Source organism: Gadus morhua, chromosome 13 (genome assembly GCF_902167405.1).
Source record: "Gadus morhua chromosome 13, gadMor3.0, whole genome shotgun sequence".
NCBI lineage: Eukaryota > Metazoa > Chordata > Actinopteri > Gadiformes > Gadidae > Gadus > Gadus morhua.
The window spans coordinates 18,238,949-18,256,134 of record NC_044060.1 but is presented as its reverse complement, the minus strand read 5'-3'; the positions used below and the strand labels follow the sequence as shown (position 1 = coordinate 18,256,134).

Here is a 17,186-nt window from a genome sequence, read left to right as displayed (position 1 = left end):
CGCCCCCCCCCCCCCCCCCCCCCCCCCCCCCCCCCCCCCCCCCCCCCCCGCTCCACGCATTAACAATGAAATTAATTCTCCCCACATTCTCAGTAGAACAGCGCCAACACACTATGCCCTTACTACATCCGGCCGTATAAAGCCGACCGCCGATGGAGGACGCAGGGGCCAGCACTCTCCTGTCTTCCTCTGCCCATACAACCCACCCCCCCCCCCCCCCCCCACTGTGTGTGTGTGTCTACCCCATCCCGCCCCGGGGGAGCGTGAGGGCTGGGAAACGTCTTCATTCTCCTGCTGGAGAGAAAGGGTCCCGGGGAAAAGGGACAATGAGCCCGCCATGGCTCCGCTGTAAGCTGGACGGGGGGGCGCGTAATTATAGCAGCCACCGGCGGACAATGGCCGACAACCGGGAGGCTCAAGAGGAGCGGGGATGAGGAAGACATGCAGAAACACCCCGTGTTTCACACACACACACACACGCACACACACACACACACACACACACGCCACAATCAGCACACCTGCAACCACATACTCATACACACGCCCCCTCGGATTAAACATTCAGGCAGCTGAGTTGAAAACACACACACACGCACGCACACACACACACCCAAACACCTAGACACACAGATGTGGCATCCTGGCCAATCACTACAGCCCTCGGGCCACTTGAAATTCCCTCCTGGCACACACGGAGCCGGTGAGGCAGGGCCAATCAGCCGGGGGCTGCCAGCGCGGGGAGAGACCAGGCAACGGCGCCGGGCCCGGGCAGACACTGGGCCAGCCAACGAGGGGCCGGCGTGGAATGTGTAGTGTGTGTGGGAGTGCGACGGGGGGGCTGGTGGCGGTGCTTAGGGAGGGCGGGGGGGGCTGGCGGCAGTGCTGGGGAGGGCGGGGGGGGGGGGGGGGGGGGGGGGGGGGGGGGGGGGTGGGGGCGGAGAGGTCAGGGCAGAGTGGAGCGGGATGACAGTTATTTAGCGATGGGGTCGGGCCTCTCTGTCACTCAGCGCAGCACTCCGCCTTTGTGCGGAGGAGGAGTCGCTAATGGGACTGTCACCTGCTAATTGTCTGACTGGGAACACAAGGAATAACAACTGACCTCCGACACACACACACACTAACACACACACACACACACACACACACACACACACACACACACACACACACACACACACCCCTTTACTCATCGCCGCCATGACAAGCATGGGTTGCACGTGTTTACGCAAGAAAAAAAGGGCGACAGACACAAGATTCATGTGAACATGAACGCGCACACAAAAACACACACACACACACACACACACACACACTACTCACACGCACACAAACACTTAATTTCCCCAGTGCACCTCAGCACTGCACTGGGGGATCATTATTTAAAACACAATGGGCCCTATCTTGAAATTTATTTGAGGAATTTCTGAAGTTGTGGAAGAAAACCTTATTCTATGCGTGAATTAGCCCATATTATTTGGCCATAAACTGAGCAATTTGCAGTTTGAAATTCATGTGCATCTGTCTCATCGGAGACTGCAGAAGCGCTGTCAAAATATCATCTCGTCAGATTCAAATGCGCTCATGGCCCAATGGGGATCAGTCAACGGACGGATGCAATGGGCACGAGGCGTTAAAGGGGATGGGAGATGGCACTCTCATTGGTTTGTTGCACGTTACGCCCAAACCACACCTACGGGTAATTAGGCTACTTCAGACCAGCAAGAGTCATTTTTCGCGCCGGTAAACCCTCGACATCGCCGTAGAACCGCCCACAAAGCTACTTGCGCTTGGCGCTTCTCACTTGCGTTTCAAACCGTTAAAATAGGGCCCAATGCGTGGCACTAATCATTATGAGCTGTAATGAACACACTGAGTTTTCATTTCAGCCTCAGTGTGGAGGTAAGGTTCAATCCAAGTGTCGCTGTGCTAACTGACATTCCCACAAACACACACAGACTCAAACACACACATCATACACACACACACATGCACAGCGAGACTCTACAGCAGCTAAGAATGAAACCGAATGAATCCAGGAACTCGGTAAGAGGATACAAAACAAAACAAAACGTAGAAACCCTATCTTCCACCTTTATGCTAATTTCTAAGTTGGGAAGACTTAGAAACAATGACTAACTAAAGTAACTAAGACATTGCACTCTGTGTAGTCCTCTTCTTGCCTGTATTGTTTCACACTGTTATAAATAGAGGCTTTGTGATTGGTTGAAAAAACTCCAGCATAGCAGAATATGTAAAATTCTAGCAGTTTTAGGAAAAACAAAACTCTGGAAAAAGCTCACCTAGCCAGCTGTCCAACCGTCATTACCATAGAGCACAAACTTCAGAACATAAGAAAAGGTTACTTCTGAATCAGGTAGAATCAGCATGCCAATGTTGCCCACGCGAAAGGAAAACCAAACCTACCATCTCCTCCACTCCAGTTAGCTCAACTCTGGCTCCACGGAGCGGAATATTCAGATAACTTCCGAGTAACCTCCCGCCACGCGCTTTGGAAAAGCTAACTCTGCTGCTTATGCTTTTCCTGAAACTCTTGCTTCAGCGGGCGTGGGCGGGAAAACCTCCATTCATCGTAACTTCAATCCGTTCCGCTTCTACCGAATTCTACATTTGTTGGCCCGCAAAGGCTGCTTAACAAACTAAATCTTCAATAGCAATCTATGACAACGTCTCATTGGACATATTTCCCTCTTCAATTACTGCTGATTGAAAAACCGTATTGTATTGCTGTGACACGTTCCCACCGCATGGCTCAGAGCTGTTCGGAACGTAGGAACAGTGGTGTTTGTTGATGTCCAGGTTGCAAGGGGAAGAGAGGGCTTCACTTTAACCCCAAGGCCCTGAGAGCTTTTAGTTGGTTTTGCCTCATTGGATATACTTTTTTGTGCTGCAGGAATTGGTTGAGATGGGTCTGCCACAAATGGCCTGAAACTAATGTTGGCCCTTCTCACTCACACAATTTACAGTGGTTTCTAAATGGATCCTATTTTTTATATAGTCGGCAGCGTCTCTCTCTCTCTCTCTCTCTCTCTCTCTCTCTCTCTCTCTCTCTCTCTCTCTCTCTCTCTCTCTCTCTCTCTCTCTCTCTCTCTCTCTCTCTCTCTCTCTCTCTCTCTCTCTCTCTCTCTCTCTCTCTCTCTCTCTCTCTCTCTCTCTCTCTCTCTCTCTCTCTCTCTCTGAACTCCCACACACCTGCTCTCTTCAGTTTCTGAGCAAAAAAAAAAAGCCTCTTCTCCAGGTTTAATTGCTCTTTTCCAACCAAAGATACACCAGGTAAAAGGCGGCAAAACGAGAGGAAGGAGAACAAAAAGGCGTTGCCATCGTGGAGCCTAGGGAGGCGGAAGTGTGGAGAAAGCAAAACTTTGAAAGGATGTACTCGGCCACTTCTGTGACAGGCGTGATGAAGTGCTGAATCCCCACTGTTTCTTTCCCTGGCCCAGCCTGTCAGAAGTGAAGTGTTGTGCTGCTTGTTGTAGGACTCGGGGACGGAGCATCACACAGTGGTGTGTGTGGTGCAGCCCTCAGCCATACCGGTTAGCCTCTGTACCTCGGGTGACGGGACTCATGGCGTCCACACACACAAACACACACACACCCCTGTACGATGTGCCGTTAAGGATACACACAGAACACAAAGACACACAAACGTACATGCACGCATACACTTGCACAACCTTACACGTGCATGCAAACACGCACACATACACATGCTCAGCCTGACACACACACACTCGTGCACAATCACACACACACACACACTCGAAGGGGGCCCCCAGGGTATAACAGGGCCACGCTGTGGGGGCGGCTGGAAGCCCACCTCCGGCCGACTCCAGACCCTGCTGCTGCCTGCCTCTCCCCCAGGAGGAGTGCTCTGCCCTCTGCCTGACAGGCTGGGGAAAGGTGCTTCCTGTAATCTATAGCCTGGTTCCACAAATGAGTGCTAGGGACTTGTGTATGTCCTTGAGCATGTTTGTATGCTTGTATCTGTGTGTGTGTGTGTGTGTGTGTGTGTGTGTGTGTGTGTGTGTGTGTGTGTGTGTGTGTGTGTGTGTGTGTGTGTGTGTGTGTGTGCGTGTGTGTGTGTGTGTGTGTGTGTGTGTCTGGAGGTGTGAGTGTGTGGGTCGGTGTTTGTGTGAGCTTGTGTATTATGCAGGCAAGCGTGGATGCTTCTTCGTAACTTTGTCGAGGTCAAAATTAATAATGAATAAAACAGAGTGGCCTGTTGGTGCAGGGGACACTGGAGAGCCTCCTGGAGGTTGGGCTGATGGACGCTGAACTGAGAGACCACTTTTATAGCGTATATAACTCAAACATACTTAGACTTATGATGACATGAAGATACATGCCGCATGTAAAACACGTTGATGTCCACACTGAAGTAAATATGTTCATGTCGCAATATTAACATATTTTCCTGTCTCGCCATCTCGCATACGGTGATAAAAAATAGATAGATACGCGTCGATAATGTATTATGGGGTGCTTGTCCATTGTCTGCTTGTGTACCGGTACAGCATCCAGAGGCATGGCTGTTAATACTATATGTCTCTGCCTGCCTGCTAGCTCCAGCCTCACACGGCCTATGTGTCCTGCACACTGAGCCAAACCAATCATGTATTTCCTCCCTACAGTCTGCTGTACCGCCCTGTGTGCACCGACTAATAAAGTGCTTCAACATCTCAGAAACTGCATCTCCAAGCAAGAACAAACATTTCTTTCCCGTCCAAAAAACAAAAACAAAGTTGTCCCGAAGTACAAAACTTTGCGGTATAACGGTGCATTTTAGAACCTGTCACTCACCCTGACAAGCATCTGGGGGAATGGCCCTCGGGAGTTTTCGGGCACGTTGATTGGTGGAATGACCCAGTCTCTCTTCTGTCGCCGCAGACTGTTGGAGGAGGAGCTCCTCAGATGCTTCCGGGGGAACTTGATGAGTCTGGGCTGCGAGTCCCATGCTCTTGACAGCATCTCTTCAATGCCGACCTGAAACAAACCAAGCGCACAAGTCAGCTGCTGTTGTATCCGGGAGAGGGGGAGTCGGGGCGCAGCCCCTCATTTCCACAGTGCTACATTCCCGGTGACAGCCCGGAAGATGGCGAGAATAAAACGGCATAAAATGACGATCCATCTGCTGGAATTTGAACGCCCTCAAAATGAAACCTATTTCTCTCCGAATGACAGACAGGCCTGGAGAAATACAAAGAGTGGTGGAAAACAACAGTTGTTGAATGATGGGGCTCCCCCCGGTCTGTAAATAACGTCCCAGACAGCCCCCCCCCCCCCAAACCCTGGCTCCATTCTGGGGAACTACAGCAAAAAACAAGCTCAAAGGCTCCACGAACAGGGGAACATATGGTGGGCTCAGATCTTCTACGTAGCTTCTTCAGGCTGACTGCATGGCCGCAACCCTTACCCCTCCCACCCCGCCCCACTACCCCACCCCCGCCACCCCCCTTTGACTCATCCGGAACATAACGTGCCACCACCCCCGACCCCACCTCCACCCAGCTGAAAAAGGGGTTGCTGCACTGTGTATAGTTACTACATCAGATGAAACACGGACTAATACTCAAGAACGCGGTGGTACTTAAGGCAGGTTGCGGAGGCAGGGGATAAAGGGCCTGGTTTGGGCTTCAGATTAGTCCTTTCAGCAGGTGGTAGGTGCTGCCGGTGAGGCTTGTTTATCAAAGGCCGCTGCATTTCAGATTTTCTTGGAAAACGTTTCAAAGAGGGGAAGTCAAGGTGGATTTATCCTGGTAGACGCCTTCGATTCCCCAACATCGTTTTTTTTTTTTAAAGGGAACTATAATCGACAACCTTTTTCTATCTCTGTGCCTTTTCCGATATAAATGAACATACCTTATGTTCAGTAGCATTTAAACGAAGGTACTTCCAAAAAGCCATTACCATTACTAGGTAAACAAGGTTTTCTCGATATCAAATCTTTTTATTATACTTCACACGTGGGAGATGCGACACAAACAAAATGTTAATTTGTTAATTATGGCCCCCATTTGTTTTAGAAATGAATTTAATAAGTCACAGGTTTGATTTATGAGGCTCTTAATACATAATTTGTATACACTGTGTTGCTGGTATGTCTGACAGCTGAACGGTAAAGGAGTTTGGTTTTTAATGACTTTCACTTCTGTTCGTGTCAACTGTACTAAACAACCGCATTCAAGCACTGTGTGAAAAAAGAAACATGATTCATTTTTGTTGGCGCGACTTACTGGTCCCAGCCCACAGCACCAAACGCTTTTGTGTATAAACACAGGGGCCACGAAACACGCTGATGCCTGCTTAGAGGCATGATAAAAGGCCGTCTCGCTGGATCTGGGAGGACTACGTATAGCAGGGGCGACACATTAGTTTGAGTTTGCGGCGGGCCATAAGAGACCAAATGCAACTTAAATCGGGCCGGCCCTAAGTGGTGTACGCTTTAAAATATTGAATTCTCCAAAAGTTGACGAGTGCATTCGTCAGAGCTTACCCTGTGGGTATCGTAACAGCGCGGAAATCATGTTGCTTTTCAAACATCACCTTCTGTTTGTAAAGTCGGAACATTGGGTTTTTATTGACTTCAATTAATTAATTTATTCTTCCCAACAACTTGGAAGAAAATCCATTGTTCTTTATTGACTTGTCTTATATTTGACAGGGACATTTTGCAAGTTAAATTGATTAGTTAGCATTGTTTTCTAACGCCTTCTGAACTCCTAGGGGCCTAGTGGCAGCGTGGGCCTTAAAGTGGCCTTTAACATCACCACCCACACTCGGGGATACCTCCTTCATGCCAACATGGAACAGAAAGTCCTGTATCATGTCAACATTTTTGTACAATTTCCCAGTTTTCCAATACTACCAGCCTGTGTCCTTGTCTGGAGGAGCCCAATAAACGCCACTGTAACAAAGACAAGGCTACACCCCACCTAGGCGGCCGCCACGCTCAAACTAGGGTACTTTTATTGGGCTCCTCCAGACAAGGACGCAGAGGGGTGGGGCTGGGAAACTGGTTGATTGTAAAAGATTGTGGACAATGATGCAGGATTGTTTGTGGTGATTGCTGGTTTAACCTGCGCACATTGATTGCTCAATGTACAACAGGTGTGCAGCCTCACCCAGCCCCAGAGTTCAATCAGTCTGACTCAGGCCAGGTGAGGCTGCTTAAACCAGCCATGATCAACACGCACTCCAACAAGCTGTTTCTCTTTTCTGTTTTTATGTAGGTCATACCCGAATGATGATGTAGGTGTTTGTGTGCATATTCTCGTCAGATTTTCCCCAAACTCTGCCTTGCAGGGTTTTTTTCCCCTGAAAGTTACTGACCTGGTTTTGATAGTTGCAGCAACAATGTTTTTGTTTTTATTACAGATTTGTATATCATATTGCCCTCAAGGCAGGTTGAACTATCCCCCAGGCTGCCAGTCTGACCCCTGATGTATAGTGAGTGCTAGAGATACAGGCTGGTAACAAAGGTTGATCTAACACATTTGATCAAGCTTCTGTTTGTACTCTTCACAGTTGATGGAGTTGAGCTGATGCACAGCCCCGCAGACTTGATGCACAGCCCTGCGGGGCGACACAACGGGTTGGATGAGGAGGGACACACATGGATGACTTTGAGATGGATGGATGATTATTGTTTCAAAACTGGTTGACTGATGTTTATAATTGAATGACGGACGGATTGACAGATAACGGATGGATGAATATATGTAAGATGGATAAATGATGGCTGGATGGACAGATTGTTAGAAAAATAATAGCTGGATGGATAGATAGATGATGGATAATTATAATTCAATAATACATGGACACCATATTGAGCTCCACTCATCCAGAGCTGCTCAAGGGTACTGACGGGGTTTGGTGGTGGGTGTCACTGTCCACCGGTCTGTTACTGAGTGGCAGGTGGCATCCGACGCTGTGTCTACATCCATGTGTATTGTTTGAGAAGTAGAGTGGTTTGTATATGTGTGTGTGGGTGTGCTGACAGACACAAAATCATGCTGAAAAGGTCTTTTCATTTCTAAACATATAATAAACAACACCATTGGATGATGGTGATTGACTTCAACACCAACACTATAAAACATGCACAGCAACCTACAGCGGACAACTCTGGCCGATTACGTCGGTTTGAATTAGGATGGGAAATAAACGAATACACACAGAACACTCAACTATATAAACAACTATAAACCATTCCGTGCTCTACCTCGATGTTGACGCTCGGGCGAACGCCGGGGCCACCACAATGGGGTCCTTATCGGCCCGGGCCAGCCACAGGCGGATGAGCGTCATAAATCTCAAGGCCCATTCGCTGCTATCAACCCGTCGGGCTCTCTGATGAAGGTTCAGCGCTAATGAGTTAGAAGCCAGAGTTGGCGAGCTGCCGTGCCTCCTCTGTTGCTAAACCAAGACAGCGGTACAAAGGAGCGCTCAGGTTTCACGGGGGAATGGTTCCTCAGAGAGGGGGCGGTGGTGGTGGTGGTGTTGATGGGGAGGGATGGGATGTTGGCAGAGGGGAGGTGGTGGTGGACTTCAGAACACGGGAGTCAGTCAGTGTGAAATCACTTTCCCAAAGCAAAGCAACATGGCTCCCGAGGATCTGGCAGGGAGGACGGCGAGAAGCCGCTCGCCCCCCTTCACCTCGCTGGCGTGCTGGCGTACGCACACGGCACATCTCTGCCTGTTCCGTGTTCACGTTTGATCGGATGTTTAAATCGGTTTCTCTATCCCTGCTCTTTTAATTTTTTGTCCCCCGCTACAGACAACGTCGGCACTTTCAGTAGAAAAGAGGGTTTGTAGAAGTAACAGGGAATCCTGATAGCCGTGATTATAACCTTGATCCATTGCATTTCTTGGCCTAACAGGAACACGGTGTACTGTATAGCAGCAGAGCTCTATACTATGAATGGAAGGGCCATGGGTTGGTTAAGGAGATGGTAGGGGTTTGGGCATCTCGCTCAGGGATGCACCTTGCGGCAGGGCGTTCATTTCATCTGCCCCCAACAGGTGAGGATTTCCTGGGAGACCTCTGAACAATTCATTGCGAGCAAATCAATAATAATAATAACAATAATTGATTGTATTTATGAAGCACTTGTCAAGCCCAAAGCGCTTTACACAGTGATTGAGTTGTGTTTCCTGCTAAAAACAAGCAGAAAGGCTCGTTCTAGCATCCGAGCGGTGTCAAACTCAGTGGAGAAAAATGTATGGTCACGGCTCTCAACTGGGAGAGGAGGTAAGCCAGCGTAGCATGAAATCGACATAAAGGATTCGGAGATTCATCACAACACTACCTGTGTGCGGTTCAATTCCTCTTCCCGGCTATACTGGACATTTACTCTATACCACCTATACTGTTGGATTAGGCGTTGAAAGATGACAAACTACCAATATGCTTCGAAATTATTGATAAGATGGGGAGGAATCTTCCTACAATACAAGTGGGGAAAGAATATGAACCTTCTCTGGTTTACATAGGACCAATGTTTCTGCAATAGAACGGCTGTATCTATTCAGAAGTCGGCCTGTTTTAATGGAGGACAAAACTACAAGTTCACAATTTAAAATCGGAGATGTCAGCACTTCAACTGCAGCTCTCATTTCAGGCCAATGGAAGAAAATGAAAACCACCAGAGGCCGACGAGAGAAATGATCTGCAATTTCTCACTATCTGTATTTCAGGCCAAGTTGTTGACCTGTGAAATGGGTAGAAATCTGTAGGCATCTTAAGATTTGATTTGAAACTTTAATTCCACGAAGAACCAACTCCATTCATCAGGCCTAGCTCAGACCATGGGCCCTATTTTAACGGTCTGAAACGCAAGTGAGAAGCGCCAAGCGCAAGAAGCTTTGTGGAATAAGGTTTTCTTCCACAACTTCAGAAATACTGAGTCCTCAAATAAATTTCAGCAAAGAAAACGTATATGATATAACATATGATATGCGGTAACTGTGGTTCTATTTAATGATATATACGCAATACGTTATAAACATAGTTTCTTATCAGTATTGTATGCATTATCGTTATCGACTTGTGTTCGTAATGTGCATGTGTCCCCCCGTTAATATACATTGCCATGGACTGTATTATGAGTTACGTGTTTAGTTTGCGTGTGTTTAAACAGATGGACGCACACACGCGCGCGCGCATTCATTCATTCTTTTACACATACACACACGCGCGCCCGCATTCATTCATTATTTTTAACACTCACTCGCGGTAAAACAATGTTTTCTCACGATCAAATACTCATCAATCCTAAAAATTATGAGCATGTACACGATGTCTGTGTCAAGAAAATATGTGTTTTCTGTACGGTGTTTGCAGAGGCATTGATTTAAAAGTACAATTATTACCGCTGTATCAGCTGTTCTTTCCCAAATAATATACCAAGAATGTGTGGCTAGGTAGATGAGAGAAGCAAAGTGTATGCGCGAGGTGCACAAGCAACATTATGCATGCACCCTTAAAATAGCATCTGAACAACGCGCCACTGACTTTAGACCAGGTATTTCCTGGGTTGTGGCGCAAGTGGTTTCTGAAACTGCAAAATAGCACCAGGGAACGTTTCCGCCAGAACACGCCTCCTCCTTTCGCCGAACCGCCCCTTGGGGCGCAAGGTCAATAGCAACGACACATGCACCAGTGATTAAGTCAATTGCGCCGGATGCAAGATAGGGCCCCATGTGTCCAAAGCAACAATGGAAAAAATAAGCAATAAAAAATTGCTGTTCTCACTGTCGGAACAACAGACTGTCACAACTGGGCATATTTTAGGATGTTATATAACTAAGAGCCCAAGTTGGCAGTTCCGTGTTAGGGTTTATCACCGGTGGACGGAGTACGTTAGCTGACTTTAGCTGACCACTGACTATTTTATGGCGAAAAGGGAGAAAATTACAGCAATGTTGGAGGTGGTAGTTATAGTTAAGTACGAAGAGGGCTAAGAATGAGTAGGAAGAGCAGTACTAAGGCCATGGAGAGGCAGGGAGCCATGTGACTATTTGCTGTTGCCTGCACTTGTTTATCACTCCGGACGTGTACTCATTCCAACGGGAGCGCCGCTGCCCCGAATGGAACCTTCGACCATACCTCTTGGTGAAGGAAGACCTGTCCTCCAGAGAGACGCCGCATGCGTATGAGAGGAAAGCACCTGTTTCAACATGAACTGTTGTTTCAATATGATTTCATACAGTAATGCTTTTTTGGAACGCTTGAATTGTATCTCTTCATATATGATTTATGGGAAACCTGGTCTATCCCATCCCCACTACCAGGCAGAGCTACCTGGGGACACTGGGATAGGACCCAGATCACAACAACGACTAGAGTGGCCAATAATTGATTGACACCAAGGGAGCCACCCAGTTTTCTCGTCTGTTTATCCATGTAACTCTTGCTCATGTCTAGAAGTGATTAGTTTAAAAAAGTGAGTTCCTTCCTTCACTTCTTTTCTTCAGTCTTTACCTTTGTTGTTGCACACATTTCCATTTAGAAAAGGCTGGGAGAAGATCTATAAATAGACTTCATTCTGGATTTAAAATGTGAGCCAACCAAAACCCCCACAGATCAGGAGGCGCCGTGAGAACATATATTTGATCAAGGTTTTAAAATTAAAATGCAAACTAATTGACAATCCTTTTCAAACTTTATTCTCGTTGAGACACTAAATTAAACTAATGCAAAGGAATAGTGGTGCAGCTTCTTCTCCATAGGGGTTAATTGGAATAAAGAGGAAGAAAAAGTCTTTGATTCTGCTAAGCAATTAAAAAAATTAAATGTCGTCCCCCCCTGATGAGGCAAATTCTATAGGATCATTTCAATTTCCTTCGCAAAACATTGAATAAATTGATTTTAATTATTTACTACAACAATCCCGTGGGGAGTAGGTTCAAACTATTTAAATAATCGGTGTTCTTAAATTCCAATGCAAACCCGCAGTATCTAAGGAAACACTTCAAGAAATTCCCGTTAAGGCCATTTCGCTATTAAAAGCACAGTATCAATTTAAAACGTCTAACTGTTTTTTTCAAATTTTGATCAGATTACTACAAACACAATTATTTCTTGTTTCAATTATCGAAATACCCCCTGGCTCCCGCGAGACGTAGCGGGGAACATAATTGCACGGTCCGACCCCATCACCTGCTTCTTGCCACCAGACGAAACATAGGATCCGCCCGAGTGAAACACTAGCCCAATCATGCTCAATTATTTCCCATTCTCCCTTTATTGCGCTGCAAGGAGTGGGCAGAATTCTAATCCAAGCTCTCTGCACCTTGCTGAGCTACATGGGTCTTGGGGGAGGCTCCTGTCATGATTAGGAACACGGAGGAACACGGAGAACGGGAGCAGCGGAGGGAATGGTAATAGGCTGGCGCCGGAGAGCGGACTGGCTCGGAGGATGACCAGCCATTTGTCTTTGCATTGTGTCTAGGGTTCCTGCAGAAGTACGATTACTGTGTTTTAGCGGAGAAAGCAGACGCACACTTTCCACTGTTTACGCAACAGATGGCGCGTCTTACAAAGTGCGTTCTTTCGCCTCGAGTTTAGTTACACATCAGATCTATCAGGCGCTGTGTGTGTGAATGTGTTTCGAGGTATGGAAAAATGTGGAAAGTGTTGAAGGAATCCTCGATGAATATGGAGAGAGCATGTCATCTGTGTAGAGGTGTGAAGACGTTTCACGTGGAAAGTGCCCCCGAGGGAACCTCATGCAACAATGCTCTGCAGCTATTACATGTTAAGCTCAGGGAACTTGAACCCTTTGATGCTCGGTCTGTCTGAACCATGACACTCTGCTCTCTCCAGCAAAAGCTACACTGTAATCTGTAAGGTAACTCCTTAGAAAAGTAAACTTCCTATAAAATAAATAGCATATCAATAGGTGTGTGTAAGATTGTGAATAATATATCTATAGTATACAATGCTATTCAGGTTGTGCTGTTTACTAGGCAGCATTTTTTGAGCTTGCTAAACTCAGAAGTTAATTAGACCAAAACCTTACACAGCCTCATCTCACTGAACTCACTGTTTGACGACCTGAGATAAAATATCATATTTGAAAAGTCGTCCGCGTGGCTGTACGTACCAAGGTTCTAATAAGCGCACTGTTTCAAACAGTAATCTCTTTTTAATTACAGAAATTAACTTTCTACCATTATTTATGTGGATGTGAAGAGGAGTAGGGTGTGCGCCTCTGACTAAACTATGGTTTTGGGGTTCAGTCATTAAGACGTTATTGCTGTTTGAATTGCCGTTGGAATTGCATCTGGTTGCGCGGCCGAATGCCTGGTTGCATCACATGGCTAATAGAAAAAGTATTAAAGATGATGTGTGGACCTTTATTAGCCATGCATCACATGGTTAATAAAGAGTTTATTTAGGACGATGTGTGGTCCTGTTTCAGATATCCATCACTTGGTTAATAAAGAGTTTATTTAAGATGATGTGTGGACATGTATCAGATATGAGTACCCGGTTTCCCGCTCAGATTACAGTGTTGGTTCATTACTCCTTGAAGACTACATGCAATGTCCAGAGAACCATGTAGATTCATATAAACATGCACAGGGGGAATCTACTGTAAAGGTTGAACCATAATCAGCTCATGTGTTTGTAATACACATACTGAGACACATAATGAGACTTTAATCACATTGTATAATGACATTATACAACTCATAACATTTTCATAAAGTGCCTACATAATAGAATGCATGCACATTTGCATGCATACCGTATTTTTCCCTAATTATATGTCAATTTAGGATATAAATGTGTACTCAAACTCATGTTTGAGTATAAAAGTTCAAGAATACTGATTGTCACATCTGCATCAAAACTCAATTTAGAGTTTAATTATATAAACATGGTTAAAGGTTAGGGGCTGCATTATTTGAATATGCCTGTGCATAAGTGTCTGTGTGTGCATGCATATTCCTGCATGCGTGTCTTCCTTTGTGTTGTGTGTGTGTATGTGTGTGTGCAAGCATGTTTGTGCGTGTGAGCCTGCATGTGTGTGTGTTCATGTGTGTGTGTGTGTGTGTCTGTGTGTGTGTGTGCGTGTGCGTGTGCAAGCATGTGTGTGCGTGTGTGCGTGCATGTACATGCCTGCATGTGTGTGTGTTTATGTGTGTGTGTGTGTGTGTGTGTGTGTGTGTGTGTGTGTGTGTGTGTGTGTGTGTGTGTGTGTGTATGTGTGTGTGTGTGTGTGTATGTATGCCTGAAAGTGTGTATGCCTGCATGCAGGGCCGCCGCTTCCCATACGCAGAGTACGCCCCTAAAATTAAGGTTGCTAAAAAAATGTCATGATATTTATTACATTATTACATTACAAAAATATATATATTTGTTATGAACAGGCCCACCGTTGTTTTTTCTTAATTGTGTACCCTATCACTCAATATGGGCAAATTACATGTTTTTACCTAATATATAAAAAGAGTCTCCCCCCGCTTCCCTGAAATGGTACAGCCTTCAAAGCTCTCGTCTTTTCGCTTCGGAGGCGGAGCATCCTTTCTCAGCGCAGTTTATTTTCTAAACTGAAACTCATTAAAACATATCTACGGTCAACAATGGGACAAGAACGCTTAAGTGGCACATAGGGTGTCTTATGATGACTTGATTAGCGATTTTGTTGCCTGGAAAAGTCGTCGTGCACCTTGGTAAAGCCTCTTGCAGCTGGTGAAAATGCACACACAATTTAGTATTGCGCACTATCCAACAGTTACAGTTCTGCATAGTGTAGGGAAAATATTTTGATTAGGACAATACTGCACTTTGAGGTAGTGGGTGAGTGAAGAATATTTGCGTGTGTTTGTTGGTTCTTCCTTTTATACCTTATTCATGTGCATAATTATTTTTCGTTCATCTTTGGAGCCTGCAGTTTTTATTATATTTTAACGCTGCTGTTTAGAAAATTATATATATTACTTATATATCCCTGACCAATTTATTATTTTTAGGTTCTCCAAAAGCTTAGCAGCAGCCTTGCCTGCATGTGTGTGCGTGTTTGTGTGTGCGCCTGCATGTGTGTGTGTGTGTGTTTGTTTGCATGCACAGCTGTGCTACCTGTGTCAGAGGTATTGAGGGCGCGTGGCCGGCCACCGCGAGCTTCACGGTGGTCTCCCAGATCCGGGTGTCCCGGAGCCCCCGGGCCGTGACCATGAACTGGACGGGCTTCGACAGGTTGGCCACCTCCTGCTCCACGTACACGGAGCCATCGGAGCGCACGCTGAAGGCCGGGTCGCTGCTCACAAAGACCACCTCCCGGTTGTGCAGGCAGCTCTCAAACTTCACTGTAGAAACGGGAGCAGAGGGAAAAGGTATGAACAGGGCTGTGAATGTACAACTTACACACTTAGACCGGAAGAAATATGGATGTCTGACCGGGAAGTCCCCCCCGTGCACACAAGCGCTGAGAAGCCCTAGACTTTGCGTTATGCCTCAGCCGTTGTGTACAATTTTTGCCGCCTTCAGCGGAAATTATCCATATTTGCCACATTAAGACCAAAACTCATTAATAATCAACCCTTAATAACTTTTTCATTAAATAAAACCGTTGAGCGGGACCTCTCAAAATACACGTTATGGAGATTAACTTGCCACTGAGATGGCAACAAAGAAAAAGATTATCCCCCTTGTATTACACAAATTAAATCACATCTAACAATTGACTTGGAACGGTGCGCAGTCCTTTTGCGTCCAACCGCCCCGAACCGCCTACAGGCTGTCAGAGGAACTGCACCTGAATGGCTTCCATAAGTGCTTAAAAAACAAGTGGTCATGGCTGACGCTTGACTACTATTCATTAAGAATCCTGTTCCATGTTCTGTTAGAATCCTGTTCCATGGATCCTGTTCTCAATTTAAGCACTAATTTACACTTATTGAGTGGACAATAGGGTGCAAACCCTGAATCTTACATCTGGGAGTTAAACCTCCTTGTGTATCTTATCTCAAGATTTTTAATAATATTTTTTTTTAAATCAGTTAACAAACATTGCTTATTTCCTTTGGTTTGTTTATCCAGGGAGAAGGGAGTGTCCATCTCATTCGTGGATGTCATTCCATATTTTTCAATCAGGCTGCCGTGTGCCAGCGCTGTACCATGTGACCCCGTATGCATGATGACATATAAGAGAGAGCGAGAGCGAGAGAGAGAGAGAGAGAGAGAGAGAGAGCGAGAGCGAGAGAGAGAGAGGGCGAGAGAGAGGGCGAGAGAGACCGGGAGAGCTTGATGCTGTATGACCATTAAACTTTCATTAATATTAATACTACATTATACCTGAGAAAACAAGAGAACAAGGCAGTGTATATAAAGCATCTATAAAATAAAAACCTTGTTGCAGATATTAAAGATTAAACATTACATGATAAATGATCATGTTGTCATTTCATGAGAAGTGACTGCAATCGGTTCCACTATCCATTTCTTTTAAATGTAACACAATTACTCAGCTATGTGCACTCGCATGCACCTATACACACACACACACACACACACAAACACACAGATACACACCCACAGACACACAGCACCTCCTGTGTATAACCAACGCGATCGTATCTCACTTGTCACCGATAACATGACAAATTGATTTCATGAATCAATTAGGAAAGCGATCCACGGCGGGCAGCTTGCCTTCTAAAACGAGCTGCGGTGATTCCCGCCCGCTCGGCCCCGTTTTCCTCGAGCCGTCCATTCCCCTTGTTCGGCCATCTTCCTAAGCAGGGCCGCCGCCACAACACACACATGGCCAGCCACATGGTCGCAGGACAGCGAGATCCTCCGCGCGCCGCGCCCCGACGGATCACGTCCTCAGATGAACGGCGGCGATAACGAGCAGGAGAACGGCCGACACACGGTTGGCAATGTACCCATCCCTCATCCTCAAAGACAAACATAACTCCACATTTCCGTCACTTCAAATACGGCTGCCGGATGCGCGCAGTCCGGGACCCGATGGCCCTAATGTGAACATAATGACCCTGTTTCAGGCCTAATCTGTCACCGAGCAGAGACTTAACGACAGCATGTGACAGTGCGTGATAGGCCTGAAATGACCAGGGCAGAAAATGTAGTTGGCAGCTTAGCACAGGCTGATATTATGCAAATTACTTCAATTAACTTGAACGGAATGGGCTAA

The 17,186-nt window shown here is 46.3% G+C and overlaps 1 protein-coding gene across 2 annotated transcripts in view; it reads right to left on the bottom strand.

Annotated features, from left to right (window-relative positions):
• cdh4 (cadherin 4, type 1, R-cadherin (retinal)) overlaps positions 1-17,186 on the bottom strand; it is a 203,263-nt gene that overhangs the window by 62,125 nt on the left and 123,952 nt on the right. For both annotated transcript variants that reach the window (XM_030374198.1, XM_030374199.1), the window contains exons 4-5: positions 15,110-15,336; positions 4,822-5,004 (exon numbers count right to left, since the gene is read on the bottom strand). In XM_030374198.1, the coding sequence (XP_030230058.1) occupies positions 4,822-5,004; positions 15,110-15,336 (410 nt within the window). The remainder of the gene's footprint in view (positions 1-4,821; positions 5,005-15,109; positions 15,337-17,186) is intronic.